The sequence below is a fragment of the Pseudophryne corroboree genome, chromosome 3, assembly GCF_028390025.1.
Source record: "Pseudophryne corroboree isolate aPseCor3 chromosome 3, aPseCor3.hap2, whole genome shotgun sequence".
Lineage (NCBI taxonomy): Eukaryota > Metazoa > Chordata > Amphibia > Anura > Myobatrachidae > Pseudophryne > Pseudophryne corroboree.
Window position 1 is genome coordinate 261,197,593 of NC_086446.1, and position 22,945 is coordinate 261,220,537.

At 46.2% G+C, this 22,945-nt stretch overlaps 1 protein-coding gene across 2 annotated transcripts in view; it reads left to right on the plus strand.

Moving 5' to 3' along the window:
• The first annotated feature begins 1,679 nt into the window (after positions 1 to 1,679).
• The window catches only part of RTF2 (replication termination factor 2), a 64,536-nt gene continuing 43,270 nt past the window's right edge, over positions 1,680 to 22,945 (plus strand). For both annotated transcript variants that reach the window (XM_063959033.1, XM_063959034.1), the window contains exons 1-5: positions 1,680 to 1,858; positions 4,068 to 4,162; positions 5,752 to 5,845; positions 12,460 to 12,596; positions 13,452 to 13,530. In XM_063959033.1, the coding sequence (XP_063815103.1) occupies positions 1,790 to 1,858; positions 4,068 to 4,162; positions 5,752 to 5,845; positions 12,460 to 12,596; positions 13,452 to 13,530 (474 nt within the window). In that variant the 5' untranslated portion in view covers positions 1,680 to 1,789. The remainder of the gene's footprint in view (positions 1,859 to 4,067; positions 4,163 to 5,751; positions 5,846 to 12,459; positions 12,597 to 13,451; positions 13,531 to 22,945) is intronic.

Sequence of the window (22,945 nt, forward strand, 5' to 3'; positions counted from 1 at the left end):
AATCAGCCTCGCGCCGGCCGCGAGGCAGCACTTTTGTCGGGTTTCTCTTCTCATCCCCCGGGGATGAGAGAAGAATTCCCGACAATTGCAGGTAATTAGTTGCTGAATTGAATAGCGTCGGGAGCTAATTCCCGGCGCTATTCATTAGTTGCCGAATAGAATCGACCCCTATGAGGGAAAAGTTACTTCACAGAAAGGGTAGTGGACAAGTGGAATAGCCTCCCATCAGAGGTGGTAGAGGCTAAAACAGTAGAGCAATTTAAACATGCATGGGATGAACAATGATATCCTTACAAAGAAATAAGGATCAAATAAGTTTTGAGGTAAAAATATGGATAAAAAGGGGCAGACTAGACGGGCCACTTAAAGCTAACATGCCGACAAATTCTATGTGCTGTTACTATATAGGGGGTAATCTGTGTGATGCTATTGCAGGGGGTATTGTGTGTGATGTTACTGTAGGGAGGAAATCCATGTGTGTGAATCTACTATAGGGTGTAAACCGGTTTTTAATTTTAAAGGAGGGAGTAAATTTATGCGTGTGCTATTATGGTTGTGTCTATGTTGCCTTCGTGCTAAGGTAGCATCTAGTTTCTCTTCGTGCAGAGGACCTTTCCCATAACCCCCTGGGTCCATGTCACAATCTATTTGGAATAGTAAAGTGTGGCGAGCGAAGCAGAGCGAGACACCGTGCCCGATGCGTGGCTAGCGAAGCGAGCCCACAAGGGTCCAATACTGCATAGAAAAACAAAAAACAACTCCCCAAACGAACGGATAACGAAGCAGACATTTAGGAGCTGTAAGGACGAAAGTTCTCTCCTGCCCTCTCGTTTTGTCACGTCCAGGTCCTTAGCACGAAGAGAACAGACACAACCTTCGTGACAAAACGAGAGGGCAGGAGAGAACTTCCGCCCTTACAGCACCTAAATGTCTTCTTCGTTTGGGTGAATTTTTTTTTTCTATGCGGCATTGGACGCTCGCCACGCTTCGGGCTCGGTGTCTCGCTCCGCTCACCACACTTTACTAGTCCATATAGATTGTGACATGGACCCAGGGGGTTATGGGAAAGGTCCTCTCCACAAAGGTAATCTAGCCGCTACCGTGCTATTATAGGGGAGGGGGTAATAAAATATGAACATTTTATTAAATTAAAATAAGAAGCTAGATATCCCCCCATGTATCCCTACTGTTAGTACATCCTCGGGACGGTTGCCTCGGGAGGTGGCGCCACAGACATGAGCAGCAGAGGTGATGATATATGCGGAGAGCGGTCCTGGAAGGTGGCGCCACAAACAGCAGCAGCCTCTCACCCCGCTGGAGAATCACACACACAAAATCAGCGGGACAGCGTTACTGGGACAATGAGGCTACGTCATGTTACCCGTCGCCACCGCCTCTCATCACCCGCCCCAGGCTCCGCGGCCACTGCACCACCATAAGCTCACCTGTCCTCCTCGGTGTGATGGAGGTCGGTAGCGGGTCACATCAGCATCGATCACCTCACACAAGCCGCTTCCTGGGTGGAACATCACTTCCGGTCACAAACTGCTGCCGTGCAGGACGAGCAGAAGTTTCCACGGTCTGTAGGAAAATGCGCGCCAAATCACGGCGTTTTAAATACTGTACGGAAGTGGCGTTTTCTCTGACGTCACACGCTGGTCTCCCAGGCAACGTGACTACGGATTGACCCGTAGTCAGGTGACGGCGGAAGCGGAAGTTGTTGCAGGTGTGGAGGAGAGCGGAGTTTGTTGTTGCTGTTGTAGTTGTGGTCACTGCTTCCTGGTGTGTAATGGGCTGTGACGGTGGTACCATCCCCAAGCGCCATGAGCTGGTAAAGGGGCCCAAGAAGGTGGAGCAGGTGAGATAGCGTTGTGTACAGCAGACAGAAGCAGCTGTGGGAACTACAGGTTCCAGCATTCCATAAAGGCAGTAGAGTGTGTACTGTTACGCCTCATCATGTTAGTTATATATGACAGCGTGTGCACAGGGTGCAATGTTACGTTACATCTGCATACGGGCAGCTAGCTGGAGACTTAGACACGTTATTTGCTGCACTATAGCAGATGTGCTAAATAATCCTTGTTTTTTTATTTTTATTATTATTATTATTATTATTATTCTTTATATAGTTCTAGCCAGGTTGGTAGTGGGATCCCAGATGCAGAATTCTGGTGGGGGGGGGGACATGAGCGCAACGAAGCCCCTTGCGGGATCGGTGGTGAGCTACACCCACGAGTGGGTATAGTACATGTTAGTCGGCATTGTGAGGGGGGCCGGATGTCGTGGTCAGTATTGTGACCAACGATCTCTTGACTACATCCCGTTCTAGCCAACCATGCCACAGTGTAGTCCATGCACACTAGTAGCGTACCCCATGTACGCTAGTAGTCAATGAACAGCCATTTAAACTTAACCTCATTGTTTCTGGTGAGTGTGAGGAAATGTACAGGAACACGAGGAGTAGAAACCAATTCCACACAACTTGGTCGGCATCTAACCCCAATGCTGTGCTGTGCCACCATATTCACGGTCCTAAGTAGTGTCTATAACTGGTATGTTTGCTACTGCCAGCAACAAACGTGTGTCTTTCAGCTTCTGGTTAGACATAGAAATCCTGTTTCAAGCATTAGGACTAATTTAGCCATGGAGCTGTACTTAGCATCATGATTTTAATAAGGGAAAGTACTCTCCATTATTGTTGTGCGCCCTTTTTACCTGGTGCCTGCTCTTGTTTATTTGCTTTGGAGTATCCAGTTTGCTATTAAAGGTCAAGTGATCTGAGGGGGGCAGCGTGGGCAAAATCTTGCATTCACGCATGGCCTGCAGTGACCAGAGGAGAGGAGAGACGATGGTCATTGGCCGATCAGAGAGGGCTGGAGGGAGAGTGTGATGAGGTTGGAGGTGTAGGGAGCATTGCAGTTTATATAATAAAAGGCTAACACTGCGCCTCACCTCTTTGTGGTTAATTCAAGTGTTTTGCATGCTGGCGGCCACTAGATGGCACATGATGGAGCATTTCAGGTGTTGCTCCATTCAGGCGTGGACAGCAACTAGCACTGACATTAATGTTATGTTTTTAAGTCATTTTGACATGCTGATAACTAGTGCCTTAATATATGAATAGTGATGCATCCTCTTTTAAGATGACATATGCCTGAATTAAAATGAAACAGTATAGATAGGGACAGGTTAGAACAAATTTAAGGAGTTGACGACTGTGTAACAAGAAATATTGGAGTGAAAACTAGTACAGATGTGTTACACTAGGCATTCTACTTGTTTGCAGTGTACTAGTATCATTGTCGGTGGCGTTTCGCCTGTTCTGAGGGTGTCTGCTATCCTAGTATCTGATAAACAGTGAAGGTCTGTATGTACCTTGTTATATCAAATGTTCTATCCTTTTGGAATCATTCGGTCATTTTATAGTTATGGTAGTAGATCAGAAAATAATCTGCATACGATTTGTAGGGTTATTATAATTTACAATAAATATATACACGGAATACTAGAGCAGGATGGAAGGATTATGGCAGGGGTGCTCAACATGCGGCCCTTCTTCTATTGTAGAGCGACACATCCCAGTTTTGCTAAAAGGGAATAGTAAACTGGCAGGGCTTGGTGGGATGTGTAGTTCCACAACAGCTGGATGCACACATGCTGGACATTTCGTGATTACTGGTATTACACTGTAAAAAGTAAAATGCAGAATATACATCTATTTTATGTTTGTGTGTGTATATATATATATATATATATATATATATATATATATATATATATATATATATATATATATATATATATATATATATATATAGATATTTGTCTTTGGAATGGTAACTGCTCTGGTCCAGCCTTTGAACAGTTACCTATGAGCAATGCTGGACCCTTCACCTGTCATTATTATTGTTTGGGAAAAGTTTCTTGATCCAGCCCAAAGGTGGGAACTGTTAATGCTGCAAGTAGTAAACTGTTGTAAATTTGTCGGCAAATAATGCAGTACCCCAGAACATCACAGATGCTGTCATTTTATTATTTTTATCAGATCTTGTTGTGTCTTCTTTTAGGTTGACAAAAATGCTGAGTTGGTTGCCCGCTGGTATTACTGCACTCTAAGCCAGGAGAAACTGAAAAAGCCAATAGTGGCCTGTGAACTGGGCAGGTATGTGTTAGAGGGTGGAATGTTTTTTCAGAGGTATAATATTTGGGGAGATATTTTTCTATGCTATGACAGATCTTTAAATAAGAGCATATGTTTTGTCACAGGTTAGTTTGACCAACCATATAGTAGATCTGCACAGTTTGGTCTCTATTGGTCGATAATAAATTGTGACGTTATGCGGTCGTTCAGCAGTCAGAGTAAAATGCATCAATATTCTCTTTCCTCTGCACTATGAAGTACAAGACATGCCTTTCAACTAAACAAGTGCATAGAAACTTTCCAAATTGTCCTTTGTAACAACAGACCTGAATTTAGTTACCAATATACTTGTCAATCGTTTTCTACCAATATGGGCCTAATTCTGAGTTAGATGCACAATTCTAAGCACACAGCGTGTGCACCACAATAAGCAGTTGCAGACACCATGCAGAGGATATGAAAGCATCGGATTCATTCAGTGCGTGGCTGAATCTTTTCCATCAATGAAATGAGCACATCTGGGTTGCTAACTTGTGGACACATGGGAAATATCTGTATCGCGGGAGTGTCACGGGTGTGTAGTCAGACTTCCGTGTCAGTATGAGGCATGCATATGATGGATATTTTGCCCCCACATGTGTTAGATGAATTCACTGGTCAACTGCCCGAGGTGGTAGATGGATGCCGCAAAACCTTGTAATTTAAATGAGATTTGTACATTTTATGCTTTATTTTTAGGTGTATCAATTGTTATGTTCTATTTTATTATGTGATACAGTTTTAAATTAATTTGTTTAAAAAATTTTTTTTAGTAAGATTATCATCAATTATTGTCTGCACTTGAGAAAATGTTTTGTGGTGTAATTGGTTTATCCAGGACAGTAGTTGTATGATTTTGATGCTATAAAAATTGAAACTTACAATTCATTTACATTTTTACTTGGTCATTCTCTTTTGGTAATTCGTACTTTACAATTTATACCCCTTTCACACCACCAATGCCGCATCCCACCCAAGAATTGGAAACGGGTCCTTCCCAGGTGGGATCCGGCATTGGACCCTAACAGCAGGCATACCGACCTGGCAATTTGTCGGGTCAGTTGTCATAGCGGCGGGGAGCGGAGACGGCGCTGGGAGATGAGCTGATCTTCGCTCCACCTCTCCCTATTGTAGTTAACGGGTCCCGGGTTGCGCCGACTTGGGAATCTGTTCACTGCTCCACTGACCCGGTATACAAACCGGTAATTCGACCGTTGCCCTTTCACACTGCACACCGACCCGTGTCAACCTGGTAATATGCCGGGTCGATACCGGGTTATTTGTGTGGTGTGAAAGGGGTATTAGTTTACTATGTGAGTAGAAGGTTGATCATTCTATTGATTGAAGCTGAGACAATTATCAGGACATTCCTAGAACACTGTCCTTTTAGGAGAGAGAGACTGTCAAGTTAAAAACACATTTTATCAGGTTATAACCGAGGTTATTGCTATACCCTCCTACAGCTCAGAATCAGGCCATATATCTGGACTCTAAGGGCACAATCTCCAAAATATATTACCCTGGTTCCTATTTCATTGTCATACCTTAGTTAACTTTTTTTTTTCACACAGGCTGTACAATAAAGATGCAGTTATTGAATTTTTACTGGACAAATCTCCGGACAAACCACACGCAGATTCTGCAGCCCACTTAAAGAGCATCAAGGTATAGCTCCCACCGCGCTTTCCACCTGTCCAAGTTACTCACATATTCTGCATGTTTGTGGTCATTTTTAGAGAACTCCTAATCTATTGAAAATGGTTTGAAATGATGTTGTTTTTTCTGTGTTCTTATCCTTTAATAAAGGATAAAAATAAATATTGACACACCGTAGCAAAGATCACCATCACTACATACCAGAAAATTAGCCAGCTAAAATTAATATTTCTCTATCGTCCTAGTGGATGCTGGGGTTCCTGAAAGGACCATGGGGAATAGCGGCTCCGCAGGAGACAGGGCACAAAAAGTAAAGCTTTAGGATCAGGTGGTGTGCACTGGCTCCTCCCCCTATGACCCTCCTCCAAGCCTCAGTTAGATTTTTGTGCCCGGCCGAGAAGGGTGCAATCTAGGTGGCTCTCCTAAAGAGCTGCTTAGAAAAGTTTAGCTTAGGTTTTTTATTTTACAGTGAGTCCTGCTGGCAACAGGATCACTGCAACGAGGGACTTAGGGGAGAAGAAGTGAACTCACCTGCGTGCAGGATGGATTGGCTTCTTTGGCTACTGGACATTAGCTCCAGAGGGACGATCACAGGTACAGCCTGGATGGTCACCGGAGCCTCGCCGCCGGCCCCCTTGCAGATGCTGAAACAAGAAGAAGGTCCAGAATCGGCGGCATGAAGACTCCTCAGTCTTCTTAAGGTAGCGCACAGCACTGCAGCTGTGCGCCATTTCCTCTCAGCACACTTCACACGGCAGTCACTGAGGGTGCAGGGCGCTGGAAGGGGGGCGCCCTGGGAGGCAATGAAAACCTATTTTTGGCTAAAAATACCTCACATATAGCCTCCGGGGGCTATATGGAGATATTTAACCCCTGCCAGAATCCGTTAAGAGCGGGAGACGAGGCCGCCGAAAAAGGGGCGGGGCCTATCTCCTCAGCACACAGCGCCATTTTCCCTCACAGAAAGGCTGGAGGGAAGGCTCCCAGGCTCTCCCCTGCACTGCACTACAGAAACAGGGTTAAAACAGAGAGGGGGGGCACTAATTTGGCGTTAGAAATATATAAAAAAGATGCTATAAGGGAAAACACTTATATAAGGTTGTCCCTATATAATTATAGCGTTTTTGGTGTGTGCTGGCAAACTCTCCCTCTGTCTCTCCAAAGGGCTAGTAGGTCCTGTCCTCTATCAGAGCATTCCCTGTGTGTGTGCTGTGTGTCGGTACGTGTGTGTCGACATGTATGAGGACGATGTTGGTGAGGAGGCGGAGCAATTGCCTGTAATGGTGATGTCACTCTCTAGGGAGTCGACACCGGAATGGATGGCTTATTTAGGGAATTACGTGATAATGTCAACACGCGGCAAGGTCGGTTGACGACATGAGACGGCCGACAAACAATTAGTACCGGTCCAGACGTCTCAAAAACACCGTCAGGGGTTTTAAAACGCCCGTTTACTTTAGTCGGTCGACACAGACAGGGACACTGAATCCAGTGTCGACGGTGAATAAACAAACGTATTCCTTATTAGGGCCACACGTTAAGGGCAATGAAGGAGGTGTTACATATTTCTGATACTACAAGTACCACAAAAGAGGGTATTATGTGGGATGTGAAAAAACTACCGTAGTTTTTCCTGAATCAGATAAATTAAATGAAGTGTGTGATGATGCGTGGGTTCCCCCCGATAGAAAATATGGGCGGTATACCCTTTCCCGCCAGAAGTTAGGGCGCGTTGGGAAACACCCCTTAGGGTGGATAAGGCGCTCACACGCTTATCAGAACAAGTGGCGGTACCGTCTATAGATAGGGCCGTCCTCAAGGAGCCAGCTGAGAGGAGGCTGGAAAATATCATAAAAAGTATATACACACATACTGGTGTTATACTGCGACCAGCGATCGCCTCAGCCTGGATGTGCAGAGCTGGGGTGGCTTGGTCGGATTCCCTGACTAAAAATATTGATACCCTTGACAGGGACAGTATTTTATTGACTATAGAGCATTTAAAGGATGCATTTCTATATATGCGAGATGCACAGAGGGATATTTGCACTCTGGCATCAAGAGTAAGTGCGATGTCCATATCTGCCAGAAGATGTTTATGGACACGACAGTGGTCAGGTGATGCAGATTCCAAACGGCACAAAGGTGTATTGCCGTATAAAGGAAGGGGAGTTATTTGGGGTCGGTCCATCGGACCTGGTGGCCACGGCAACTGCTGGAAAATCCACCGTTTTTTACCCTAAGTCACATCTCTGCAGAAAAAGACACCGTCTTTTCAGCTTCAGTCCTTTCGTCCCTATAAGAGTCATATCTGCCCAGGGATAGAGGAAAGGGAAGAAGACTGCAGCAGGCAGCCCATTCCCAGGAACAGAAGCGTTCCACCGCTTCTGACAAGCTCTCAGCATGACGCTGAGACCGTACAGGACCCCTGGATCCTACAAGTAGTATCCCAGGGGTACAGATTGGAATGTCGAGACGTTTCCCCTGCGCAGGCTCCTGAAGTCTGCTTTACCAAGGTCTCCCTCCGACAAGGAGGCAGTATGGGAAACAATTCACGAGCTGTATTCCCAGCAGGTGATAATTAAATTACCCCTCCTACAACAAGAAAAGGGGTATTATTCCACACTATATTGTGGTACTGAAGCCAGAAGGCTAGGTGAGACCTATTCTAAATCTAAAAAAAAAAATTTGAACACTTAAAAAGGTTCAAATCAAGATGGAGTCACTCAGAGCAGTGATAACGAACCGGGAAGAAGGGGACTATATGGTGTCCCGAGACATCAGGGATGCTTACCTCCATGTCCCAAATTTGCCCTTATCACTAAGGGTACCTCAGGTTCGTGGTACAGAACTGTCACTATCAGTTTCAGACGCTGCCGTTTGGATTGTCCACGGCACCCCGGGTCTTTACCAAGGTAATGGCCGAAATGATGGTTCTTCTTCGAAGAAAAGGCGTCTTAATTATCCCTTACTTGGACGATCTCCTGATAAGGGCAAAGTCCAGGGAACAGTTGGAGGTCGGAGTAGCACTATCTCGGATACTGTTACAACAGCAGGGGTGGATTCTAAATATTCCAAAATCGCAGCTGATCCCGACAACAAGTCTCCTGTGCTTAGGGATGATTCTGGACACAGTCCAGAAAAAGGTGTTTCTCCCGGAAGAGAAAGCCAGGGAGTTATCCGAGCTAGTCAGGAACCTCCTAAAATCAGTGCATCATTGCACAAGGGCCATGGTAAAAAAATGGTGACTTCCTTCGAAGCAATTCCAGTCGGCAGATTTCATGCAAGAACTTTTCAGTGGGATCTGCTGGACAAATGGTCCGGATCGCATCTTCAGATGCATCAGCGGATAACCCTATATCCAAGGACAAGGGTGTCTCTCCTGTGGTGGTTACAGAGTGCTCATCTTCTAGAGGGCCGCAGATTCGGCATTCAGTTTTGGATGTTGGTGACCACGGAGGCCAGCCCGAGAGGCTGGGGAGCAGTCACACAAGGAAAAAATTTCCAGGGAGTGTGATCAAGTCTGGAGACTTTTCTCCACATAAATATAGCTAAGGGTAAATTTATAATGCTCTAAGCTTAGCAAGACCTCTGCTTCAAGGTCAGCCGGTATTGATCCAGTGGGATAAAACATCACGGCAGTCGCCCACGTAAATAGACAGGGCGGCACAAGAAGCAGGAGGGCAGTGGCAAAAACTGCAAGGACTTTTCGCTGGGCGGAAAATCATGTGATAGCACTGTCAGCAGTGTTTCATTCCGGGAATGGAAACTGGGAAGCAGACTTCCTCAGTAGGCACGACCTCCACCCGGCAGAGTGGGAACTTCATGGGGAAGTTTTCCACATGATTGTAAACCGTTGGGAATTACCAAAGGTGGACATGATGGCGTCCCGTCTGAACAAAAAACGGGACAGGTATTGCGCCAGGTTAAGAGACCCTCAGGCAATAGCTGTGGACGTTCTGGTAACACCGTGGGTGTACCAGTCGGTGTATGTGTTCCATCCTCTGCTTTTCATACCTAAGGTACTGAGAATTATAAGACGTAGAGGAGTAAGAACTATACTCATGGCTCCGGATTGGCCAAGAAGGACTTGGTACCCGGAACTTCAAGAGATGCTCACAGAGGACTTATGGCCTCTGCCGCTAAGAAGGGACTTGTTTCAGCAAGTACCATGTCTGTTCCAAGACTTACCGCAGCTGCGTTTGACGGCATGGCGGTGGAACGCCGGATCCTAAGGGAAAAGGCATTCAGGAAGAGGTCATTCCTACCCTGGTCAAAGCCAGAAAGGAGGTGACCGCACAACATTATCACCACATGTGGCGAAAATATGTTGCGTGGTGTGAGGCCAGGAAGGCCCCACGAAGAAATTTCAACTCGGTCGATTCCTGCATTTCCTGCAAACAGGAGTGTCTATGGGCCTCAAATTGGGGTCCATTAAGGTTCAAATTTCGGCCCTGTCGATTTTTCTTCCAGAAAGAATTGGCTTCAGTTCCTGAAGTCCAGAAGTTTGTCAAGGGAGTATTGCATATACAACCCCCTTTTGTGCCTCCAGTGGCACTGTGGGATCTCAACGTAGTTCTGGGATTCCTCAAAACACATTGGTTTAAAACCAGTCAAATCTGTGGATTTGAAGCATCTCACATGAAAAGTGAACATGCTCTTGGACCTGGCCTGGACCAGGCGAGTGTCAAATTGGTGGTTTTTTTTCTCAAAAAAGCCCATATCTGTTTGTCCATTCGGACAGGGCAGAGCTGCGGACTCGTCCCCAGTTCTCTCCCTAAGGTGGTGTCAGTGTTTCACCTGAACCAGCTTATTGTGGTGTCTTGCGCCTACTAGGGACTTGGAGGACTCCAAGTTGCTAGATGTGGTCAGGGCCCTGAAAATATAGGTTCCAGGACGGCTGGAATCAGGAAAACTGACTTGCTGTTATCCTGTATGCACCCAACAAACTGGGTGCTCTTGCTTCTAAGCAGACTTTTGCTAGTTGGATGTGTAATACAATTCAGCTTGCACATTCTGTGGCAGGCCTGCCACAGCCAAAATATGTAAATGCCCATTCCACAAGGAAGGTGGGCTCATCTTGGGCGGCTGCCCGAGGGGTCTCGGCTTTACAACTTTGCCGAGCGGCTATTTAGTCAGGGGCAAACACGTTTGTAAAATCCTACAAATTTGATAACCTGGCTAAGGAGGACCTGGAGTTCTCTCATTCGGTGCTGCAGAGTCATCCGCACTCTCCCGCCCGTTTGGGAGCTTTGGTATAATCCCCATGGTCCTTTCAGGAACCCCAGCATCCACTAGGACGATAGAGAAAATAAGAATTTACTTACCGATAATTCTATTTCTCGGAGTCCGTAGTGGATGCTGGGCGCCCATCCCAAGTGCGGATTATCTGCAATACTTGTACATAGTTACAAAAATCGGGTTATTATTGTTGTGAGCCATCTTTCAGAGGCTCCGCTGTTATCATACTGTTAACTGGGTTCAGATCACAGGTTGTACAGTGTGATTGGTGTGGCTGGTATGAGTCTTACCCGGGATTCATAAATCCTTCCTTATTGTGTACGCTCGTCCGGGCACAGTATCCTAACTGAGGCTTGGAGGAGGGTCATAGGGGGAGGAGCCAGTGCACACCACCTGATCCTAAAGCTTTACTTTTTGTGCCCTGTCTCCTGCGGAGCCGCTATTCCCCATGGTCCTTTCAGGAACCCCAGCATCCACTACGGACTCCGAGAAATAGAATTATCGGTAAGTAAATTCTTATTTTTGGCTACCGATTAGCGGCTATTGCAGCACATTTTAAGCTTGCTGCATTCACTGTGTAAAGTGCGCTAGATACTATAGCAACCGAGATGCTGAGATCTGCACATTTAGCTACAGTCTCATCAGGAATAATCACCACTACTTATATTTTTGTAATTATCCTGATACTTTTGGTCAGAATTCACCATGTACTTGACATTGCAGCTTTTTACACCCCCCCCCCCAGTGAACAGGATAATAATAAGCACCATATTTTGCAACGGCCATCTAGGAATGATCTGTGTAGTCCCCCAGAGAATTAACACCATTATATGCTGCTGTATTCAGCCTTTGGTCTTATTTACATGTTTGCCTTTTCTCTAAGCGAATACACTTGTTTCAAGTGAAAGCGTAATTCCCTTTATTTCCTATTTCTCCATAAAGACCATGTTGCCCTGTTCTCCACATTCTGTTCTTTCAGCAAAGCTAAATTTCATATAAGAATATTACGTAAGTGGTTACGTCATATGATGACTTTCCGCAGTAGCTGTATGTGCAGTGGAGTATTTCCTCCCTACGGCCCTGTAAAACACATGTAATCACTAAGTGGCCACTGTGGTAGGGTAGAAAGCTTAAAAAGGCAAGGGAAAACCTTTCCCTTCTTATTCTCCCACATCCCTGCATGCGTGTCCTATGAGACTGGAAGGCAGTAGCTTTTGAAGTCATATGTTTCGGTGTACTGTCCTTCTTGCCTGTGTCTGTTTTTACCAATTAGCCATGCTGGATAAATTTGGTGAAACACCAGTTATTTCAGGTTTAATGAACTGTATAGTTGGATAAAGAAAAAACGTCCTCTGAATACATGTGTCATTCTTTCCTGGTAGAATGTGATTGAGTTGAATCTGAGTGATAACCCAGTTTGGACTGGAGACAAAGGCAACACGAAAGGAGACAAATACGACGATCAGTGTGCGCAGTTTATCTGTCCTGTTGTTGGCCTGGAAATGAATGGCAGACACCGGTAGGTGCTATAATAATTCTGACACATAGAGGACAGTTCAGTTGCTAACGAACTATGAGCCGTCAAAATGTTTTATGACTGCGGTGCGTGACCACTCATTTTGCGTCACACGACCATAGTGGTGCACAGGAAAATAATTCTCTACCTATGTGCACAAAATTATCTGTATCCGTCCCTATGGCTACTGGAACACATTTCTCACTTACGACTCCTTACACTTAGAGAGGTGGAAACGGGCATGTAAGCTTGAGCAAAGTACCATAAGGGCATGTGTGCACAAAAGAGGTCCCATGCTTACCATAAGAAGGGCACATATGTGCCTTGCAGGAGACAGCTTAACTTTGGGTGCTTGACCACTTGGCGCAAATGGCAAACTAATTCTGACAGTCAGTGGCTATTTCTATTTGGCTGTATGCACCTGAAAACTTCCCAATGTTTCTGTAAGTTTGTGTGGCTGCTACAATATATTAAAATACATAGTCATACACAATATAATATGAATTGTATACTGTACTTTTAGTATTTACTTCTACTACTGTGACGCTACACCTCCCAACATAAACAAGACATGGAGTAAAGCAGGTGCATATGCTGCACTCAGGCTGCCTATGTACATTATATGCTTTCTGATGCAGATTCCTTCCCCACTATGAGTGTGCATTAACCATGTCTCAGATTAATTCGCTCGGCAAATGTATCACTGGAGTATTATAATATTTAGAAAAAGTGTTTTCAGATTATGTATGGTTTTTTCACTGGATAGCAGAAGTGCTACAACTTGCATTATTTAATATTAACTAGTTACTAACAGTGATATTGTTAGTATCCCGTTTACATTGTTCTCCTTCCCCCTAGGTTCTGTGTGTTGAGACACTGCGGATGTGTGTTTTCTGAGCGGGCACTAAAAGAAATCAAAACAGACGTGTGCCACAAGGTATGTGTTTGTAAATGTCAGAGCATTCTAAAGGCTGATAAAGTTTACATGTAGATCAGTTGCCCATAGCCACCAATGAGGTTCTAGCTGGCATTTATCAAGTACATTCTATAAAATGATTGATAGCAGAACAAATAATCAAAGCATTTGGTCTGATTCTCGGGGATGCGGTTATGTGACCGGTGGACGGGAGACCACCGGTCACAATTCCGATGCCGAGATCCCGATTGCTTAATAACCCGCCGGTCGGCATGCCGACCAACAGGGACTATTTCCTCTTATGGTGTTTCTTTGTTTTTGCCGCCCCCGCTTACACATTTGCAGATAACAATAGGTGAGAACTGTCACTCTTAAATTCATTAAAAATCCATTTTTTCGTACTGGTGATTTTTGTTCCTAAAACTTGAAGAAAGACAATACAATATTGCAAATAAGAGGTGGCACCATAAAGAAAAATTGATTTATTGGTCCCACTCACATAGATACAGATGAGTCAGCGTGTATCACCCTCATAGGGTCAACAGGAAGCAAGTCTTCATATAGCTAGGGCTTAAAAAGAGCAATATAGTGCAATTCCGTTTGTAAAGATGAATATTTAATATAACAATGCACTCACATGGAGACAAAGCACATAAGCATATATCGCCAGTTCTCTGGTTAGCCTCCCCAACAGTCACGTCAGACCAGATGGAATTTCCAAGTGCCTCCATTATCTGGGATCCATATGCTCGTTTGGGAGGTTGTGCACCGGACCTGTTATTTTCTACAAAGCGTGAGTGCCAGACATATTGTGTGTGTGTATATTTGTATATGTGTGTGTGTGTGTGTGTATATATATATATATATATATATACACACACACACACACACTGCACTGCTGCACTACGTACATACAATGCACACACATATATATACTGCATTGCTATACATACATATATACACTGCACACATTACATAGGGTGTAGTATGGCTGACCGGCGGTCTCCTGACCGCCGGTCAGCTTACCGACGCCGGGATCCCGGCAGCATACCGACGCCGGGATCCCGGCGGGGAGGGGCGAGTGCAGCAAGCCCCTTGCGGGCTTGGTGGCGACCTGCGGTCGCCACGGGTTCTATTCCCACTCTATGGGTGTCGTGGACACCCACGAGTGGAAATAGTCCCTGTCGGTCGGCATGCCGACCATCGGGATACTGAGCCGGCGGGATGGTGGAGGAGGTCATGTGACTGTCGGTCAGCAGACCGGCGGTCACATGAATACCACCCATTACATACATACGCTGCACACCATATATATATATATATATATATATATATATATATATATATATACACTGCTCAAAAAAATAAAGGGAACACTAAAATAACACATCCTAGTTCTGAATGAATGAAATATTCTTATTAAATACTTTGTTCTTTACATAGTTGAATGTACCGACAACAAAATCACACAAAAATTATCAATGGAAATCAAATTTATTAACCCATGGAGGTCTGGATTTGGAGTTACCCTCAAAATTAAAGTGGAAAAACACACTACAGGCTGATACAGGCACGAGGAGGCCGCAGACACTGCTGAGCCTCATTTTGACTTGTTTTAAGGACATTACATCAAAGTTGGATCAGCCTGTAGTGTGTTTTTCCACTTTAATTTTGAGGGTGACTCCAAATCCAGACCTCCACGGGTTAATAAATTTGATTTCCATTGATAATTTTTGTGTGATTTTGTTGTCAGCACATTCAACTATGTAAAGAACGAACAAAGTATTTAATAAGAATATTTCATTCATTCAGATCTAGGATGTGTTATTTTAGTGTTCCCTTTATTTTTTTGAGCAGTGTATATACATATACATCATACACTGCATTACAATACATACATACACTAAATTACTACACACCATACATACACTGCACACAATACCTCCCCCACCCGCGGCACCTCCAGACCCCCACCCTCAACCACCCCTCCCCTACCCATGTTGGCTCCGGACTCCCACCCACACCCACGGCACACCCGGCCCTCCTCCACCCGCCGCTCCACCGCAACCTCCCCTACCCGCAGCACCTCCGAAACCGCCCCTCCCTCACCTACAGCACCCCCGGATCCCCTCCCCCATCTGCGTCTCCCCCGCACCCACCACTCCCCCAACCACAACACCTACTAGGTGATTCATAGTGCCCTGCGTGCGCTGTTCACGCCATCACAAGGGGCTACGGCCCCTTAACCATCGCACGCCCTTTGTCCGTGCAATATTTAAGCACTCACAGAATTATGATTGGAGGTGATACTCCATATAATCAAAATATTGCACGGCCCAAGGGCGTGCAAGGGTTAAGGGGGCGTAGCCCCTTGCGACGGTGTGAAGAGCGCCCTTAGGGCGTGATGAATCACCTAGTAGTATGTAATAAGCCATTATCTCCCACTATATTGTACATTTAATCTAAGCCGCAGTTTATATGGCAATACAAAGTGGATTAGTCACTGCGTAAATGGCTAGATGATCCCCGTGGGGTTGTCGCTAGGTTTCTTGTTGCTAATACTGTATTTATGTTGTGTAAGATCATTAGCAGCTCTTCCTCTGGGAGTTGTCTCCCTTATTCAGGTTAGATTGCATCTGCATCCATTTGTCTCCTTACACTCTCCGTTACGGGTCTGTCATTCTGCACTCTGATACATTTGTAAGAGTTGTGTCTGGTCACTGTTGCAAAGCTGTCCTTTAAGGCTGTATGCTTGACTATTATTTATTTTCTGGAAATGTAGAAAATGATTGTTAGTTCTTTGATAAATATTTATAATGCCCCCTTAAGAAAATACAACAATTATTAACTGAAATTTTAGTGCCGTCCTATTATGCAAAGGTAAACCCGTCTCAGTAAAGGTGGGTACACACTGGCCGATATATCGTCCGTTCTCTTGAACGCCCGATATATCGCGGGTCCGTCGGCCAGTGTGTACGGCCGATACGTCTGTGAACTCCGTCGTTCACAGACATATCGCGTTGGCCCTGCAGCACAGCTAAAGGCCAATATATCTACCGACCGCCCGTACACATGCTGCGGCGGCCGGTGGTGATTGACAGCTGAACTGGGCGGGTGTGTGTACACGCCCGCCCAGTTCATGACGTCAGTCCCCGACGGATCGGGCAGTGTGTATGCTCAACACACTGCCCGATCCGTCTATAGATATATCTGCCGATCAATTGATTGGCAGATATATCTACCAGTGTGTACCCACCTTAAGTGTTTAATGCTTTGCATTGCCTACAAATCAGAAGTCACAAAATAAGAATAAAATATATTTCATTCTGTAACATAGGGGTAACAATATGAAAATTATACTGGAGTAGGAACATCTTTATTAATTGTTCTCCATTGATCACGGAGGCCTATTGCATATGCCCTCTGTCCTATAACTGGCATCAAAGACTTTTGTGACAAGAACATGGGGCCACTCACGCCAAGGGTGAAAAAAGTGCAGTTCTACCCCTCCTACTTCCATCCGCTACACTGTGGATTTCTCTAACGTCCTAAGTGGATGCTGGGACTCCGTAAGGACCATGGGGAATAGCGGCTCCGCAGGAGACAGGGCACAAAATAAAAGCTTGAGATATCAGGTGGTGTGCACTGGCTCCTCCCCCTATGACCCTCCTCCAAGCCAGTTAGATTTTTGTGCCCGGCCGAGAAGGGTGCAAACTAGGTAGCTCTCCAGAGCTGCTTAGAATAAAAGTTTAGTTAGTTTTTTTTATTTTCAGTGAGTCCTGCTGGCAACAGGCTCACTGCATCGTGGGACTAAGGGGAGAAGAAGCGAACTCACCTGAGTGCAGAGTGGATTGGGCTTCTTAGGCTACTGGACGTTAGCTCCAGAGGGACGATCACAGGTTCAGCCTGGATGGGTCACCGGAGCCGCGCCGCCGTCCCCCTTACAGAGCCAGAAGAGACGAAGGTCCGGTGAAAGCGGCGGCAGAAGACATCCTGTCTTCAAGACTAAGGTAGCGCACAGCACCGCAGCTGTGCGCCATTGCTCTCAGCACACTTCACACTCCGGTCACTGAGGGTGCAGGGCGCTGGGGGGGAGCGCCCTGAGACGCAATATAACACACATATACCTTAGCTGGCAAAAGGAATACATCACATATAGCTCCAGGGCTATATGGATGTATTTTTTCCCCTGCCATTTTACACAAAAAAGCGGGAGTTAAGGACGTCGTGAAGGGGCGGGGCCTATCTCCTCAGCACACTGGCGCCGTTATTCCCTCACAGCTCCGCTGGAAGGACGGCTCCCTGATTCTCCCCTGCAGTACTGCATCTGATTCAGGGTAAAAAAGAGAAGGGGGGGCATTTTGGCAGCAAATAACTAGATTAACAGCAGCTATAAGGGATTAACACTTCTATAAGGTTATCCCTGTATATATATAGCGCTGGGTGTGTGCTGGCAGACTCTCCCTCTGTCTCTCCAAAGGGCTAAGTAGGGTCCTGTCCTCTATCAGAGCATTCCCGGTGTGTGTGCTGTGTGTCGGTACGCGTGTGTCGACATGTATGAGGAGGAAAATGAGGTGGAGGCGGAGCAGTTGCCTGTGTTAGTGATGTCACCCCCTAGGGAGTCGACACCTGACTGGATGATTGTGTTTAAGCAATTAAGTGATAATGTCAGCAATTTACAAAAAACTGTTGACGACATGAGAAAGCCGGCAAATCAATTAGTGCCTGTTCAGGCGTCTCAGACACCCTCAGGGGCCCTAAAACGGCCGCTACCTCAGTGGGTCGACACGGATCCAGATACAGATACTGAATCTAGTGTCGACGGTGACGAGACAAACGTAATGTCCAGTAGGGCCACACGTTACATGATCACGGCAATGAAAGAGGCATTGAACCTTTCTGACACTACAAATACCTCAAAGGCGGGTATTATGTGGGGTGTGAAAAAACTGCCAATAGTTTTTCCTGAGTCTGAGGAAATAAATGAGGTGTGTGATAAAGCGTGGGTTTCCCCCGATAAAAAACAGCTAATTTCTAATAAGTTATTAGCACTATACCCTTTCCCGCCAGAGGTTAGGGCACGGTGGGAAACACCCCCTAGGGTAGATAAGGCGCTCACACGTTTATCTAAACAAGTAGCGTTACCGTCCCCTGATACGGCCACCCTCAAAGAACCAGCTGATAGGAGGCTGAAAAATATCCTGAAAAGTATATACACACATACTGGTGTTATACTGCGACCAGCAATCGCATCAGCCTGGATGTGCAGTGCTGGAGTCGCATGGGCGGATTCCCTGACTGAGAATATTGATACCCTGGATAGGGACAATATTCTGTTAACTATAGAACATTTAAAGGATGCATTGCTATATATGCGTGATGCGCAGAGGGATATTTGTACCCTGGCATCAAGAGTAAGCGCAATGTCCATCTCTGCCAGAAGAGCATTATGGACCAGACAGTGGTCAGGGGACGCAGATTCCAAACGGCACATGGAAGTATTGCCGTATAAGGGGGAGGAGTTATTTGGGGCTGGTCTAACAGACCTGGTGGCCACGGCAACGGCTGGAAAATCCACCTTTTTACCCCAGGTTACTTCACATCAACAGAAAAAGACACAGTCTTTTCAAACTCAGTCCTTTCGTTCCCATAAGTACAAGCGAGCAAAAGGTCACTCTTTTCTGCCCAAGGGCAGAGGAAGAGGAAAAAGGCAGCACCATGCAGCCGCTTCCCAGGAGCAGAAGCCCTCCCCTGCTTCTGCCAAGTCTTCAGCATGACGCTGGGGCTTTACAAGCAGACTCAGACACGGTGGGGGCCCGTCTCAAGAATTTCAACGCGCAGTGGGCTCACTCGCAAGTGGATCCCTGGATTCTACAGGTAGTATCACAGGGGTACAAACTGGAATTCGAGGCGTTTCCTCCTCATCGGTTCCTGAAGTCTGCTTTACCAAAGTCTCCCTCCGACAGGGAGGCAGTTCTGGAAGCCATTCACAAGCTGTACTCCCAGCAGGTGATAATCAAGGTACCCCTCTTACAACAGGGGAAGGGGTATTATTCCACACTATTTGTGGTACCGAAGCCGGACGGCTCGGTGAGACCAATATTAAATCTAAAATCTTTGAACACTTACATAAAAAGGTTCAAATTCAAGATGGAGTCACTCAGAGCGGTGATAGCGAACCTGGAAGAGGGGGACTATATGGTGTCGCTGGACATCAAGGATGCTTATCTCCACGTCCCAATATATCCTTCTCACCAAGGGTACCTCAGGTTTGTAGTACAAAACTGTCATTATCAGTTTCAGACGCTGCCGTTTGGATTGTCCACGGCGCCTCGGGTCTTTACCAAGGTAATGGCCGAAATGATGATTCTTCTACGAAGAAAAGGCATCTTAATTATCCCTTACTTGGACGATCTCCTGATAAGGGCAAGAACCAAGGAACAGTTAGAAGTCGGAGTGGCACTATCTCAGGTAGTGCTAAGTCAGCACGGATGGATTCTAAATATTCCAAAATCGCAGCTGATTCCAACGACACGTCTACTGTTCTTAGGAATGATTCTGGACACAGTCCAGAAGAAGGTGTTTCTCCCGGAGGAGAAGGCCAGGGAGTTATCCGAGCTAGTCAGGAACCTCCTAAAACCAGGACAGGTCTCAGTGCATCAGTGCACAAGGGTCCTGGGAAAAATGGTGGCTTCTTACGAAGCGATTCCATTCGGAAGATTCCATGCAAGAACTTTTCAGTGGGATCTACTGGGAAAATGGTCCGGATCGCATCTTCAGATGCATCAACGGATAACCCTGTCGCCAAGGACAAGGGTGTCTCTCCTGTGGTGGCTTCAGAGGGCTCATCTACTAGAGGGCCGCAGATTTGGCATTCAGGATTGGATCCTGGTAACCACGGATGCCAGCCTGAGAGGCTGGGGAGCAGTCACACAGGGAAGGAATTTCCAGGGCTTGTGGTCAAGCATGGAAACATCTCTTCATATAAACATTCTAGAACTAAGGGCCATTTACAATGCCTTAATTCAAGCAAAACCTCTGCTTCAGGGTCAGGCGGTGTTGATCCAGTCGGACAACATCACGTCAGTCGCCCACATAAACAGACAGGGCGGCACGAGAAGCAGGAGGGCAATGGCAGAAACTGCAAGGATTCTTCGCTGGGCGGAAAATCATGTGATAGCACTGTCAGCAGTGTTCATTCCGGGAGTGGACAACTGGGAAGCAGACTTCCTCAGCAGACACGACCTTCACCCGGGAGAGTGGGGACTTCACCCAGAAGTCTTCCACCAAATTGTAAACCGTTGGGAAAGACCAAAGGTGGACATGATGGCGTCACGTCTAAACAAAAAACTGGACAGATATTGCGCCAGGTCAAGGGACCCTCAGGCAATAGCAGTGGACGCTCTGGTAACGCCGTGGGTGTACCAGTCAGTGTATGCATTCCCTCCTCTGCCCCTCATACCGAAAGTATTGAGAATCATAAGAAGGAGAGGAGTAAGAACTATACTCGTGGTTCCGGATTGGCCAAGAAGGTCTTGGTACCCGGAACTTCAAGAGATGCTCACGGACGAACCGTGGCCTCTACCTCTAAGACAGGACCTGCTACTGCAGGGGCCTTGTCTGTTCCAAGACTTACCGCGGCTGCGTTTGACGGCATGGCGGTTGAACGCCGGATCCTGAAGGACAAGGGCATTCCAGAAGAAGTCATCCCTACTCTGGTAAAAGCCAGAAAGGAAGTAACCGCAAAACATTATCACCGCATTTGGCGTAAATATGTTGCGTGGTGTGAGGCCAAGAAGGCCCCTACACAGGAATTTCAACTGGGTCGTTTCTTGCATTTCCTGCAAACAGGACTGTCTATGGGCCTAAAATTAGGGTCCATTAAGGTTCAAATTTCGGCCCTGTCGATATTCTTCCAGAAAGAACTGGCTTCAGTACCTGAAGTTCAGACATTTGTGAAAGGGGTGCTGCACATACAGCCTCCTTTTGTGCCTCCAGTGGCACCTTGGGATCTCAATGTTGTGTTGAGATTTCTAAAATCACACTGGTTTGAACCATTGTCTACGGTAGATTTAAAATATCTCACGTGGAAGGTGTCGATGCTGTTGGCCTTGGCTTCAGCTAGGCGTGTGTCAGAATTGGCGGCTTTATCATGTAAAAGCCCTTACCTAAATTTTCATTCTGACAGGGCGGAATTGAGGACTCGTCCTCAATTTCTACCTAAGGTGGTTTCTGCATTTCACATGAACCAACCTATTGTGGTACCTGCGGCTACTAGGGACTTAGAGGACTCTAAGTTGCTGGACGTTGTCAGGGCCTTGAAAATATATGTTTCCAGGACGGCTGGAGTCAGGAAAACTGACTCGCTGTTTATCCTGTATGCACCCAACAAGCTGGGTGCTCCTGCTTCAAAGCAGACGATTGCTCGTTGGATTTGTAGTACAATTCAGCTTGCACATTCCGTGGCAGGATTGCCACAGCCAAAATCAGTAAAAGCCCATTCCACAAGGAAAGTGGGCTCATCTTGGGCGGCTGCCCGAGGGGTCTCGGCTTTACAACTTTGCCGAGCAGCTACTTGGTCAGGGGCAAACACGTTTGCTAAATTCTACAAATTTGATACCCTGGCTGAGGAGGACCTGGAGTTCTCTCATTCGGTGCTGCAGAGTCATCCGCACTCTCCCGCCCGTTTGGGAGCTTTGGTATAATCCCCATGGTCCTTACGGAGTCCCAGCATCCACTTAGGACGTTAGAGAAAATAAGATTTTACTTACCGGTAAATCTATTTCTCGTAGTCCGTAGTGGATGCTGGGCGCCCATCCCTAGTGCGGATTGTCTGCAATACTTGTATATAGTTATTGTTACAAAAAAATCGGGTTATTATTGTTGAGCCATCTTTTCAGAGGCTCCTTTAAATTTATCATACTGTTAACTGGGTTCAGATCACGAGTTGTACGGTGTGATTGGTGTGGCTGGTATGAGTCTTACCCGGGATTCAATATCCTTCCTTATTATGTACGCTCGTCCGGGCACAGTATCCTAACTGGCTTGGAGGAGGGTCATAGGGGGAGGAGCCAGTGCACACCACCTGATATCTCAAGCTTTTATTTTGTGCCCTGTCTCCTGCGGAGCCGCTATTCCCCATGGTCCTTACGGAGTCCCAGCATCCACTACGGACTACGAGAAATAGATTTATCGGTAAGTAAAATCTTATTTTTGCAGTGGGGTTGTCGGACGCCACAGAGTGGAGGACACGGTGGTATGAGAAGCATGGGGGTACTTTAATACAGCTGTGGCCCATCAGTCATGTTCTCCCAATATCCTTTGTTAATAGTACATTATTCTTTATGGATCCAGGTCATCACTTCAGTTCATTCTGTGTCAATAAATTCTGTTTGGAAATAACAGGCAATTTCCTGTGCATTTACTTATTTAAAAT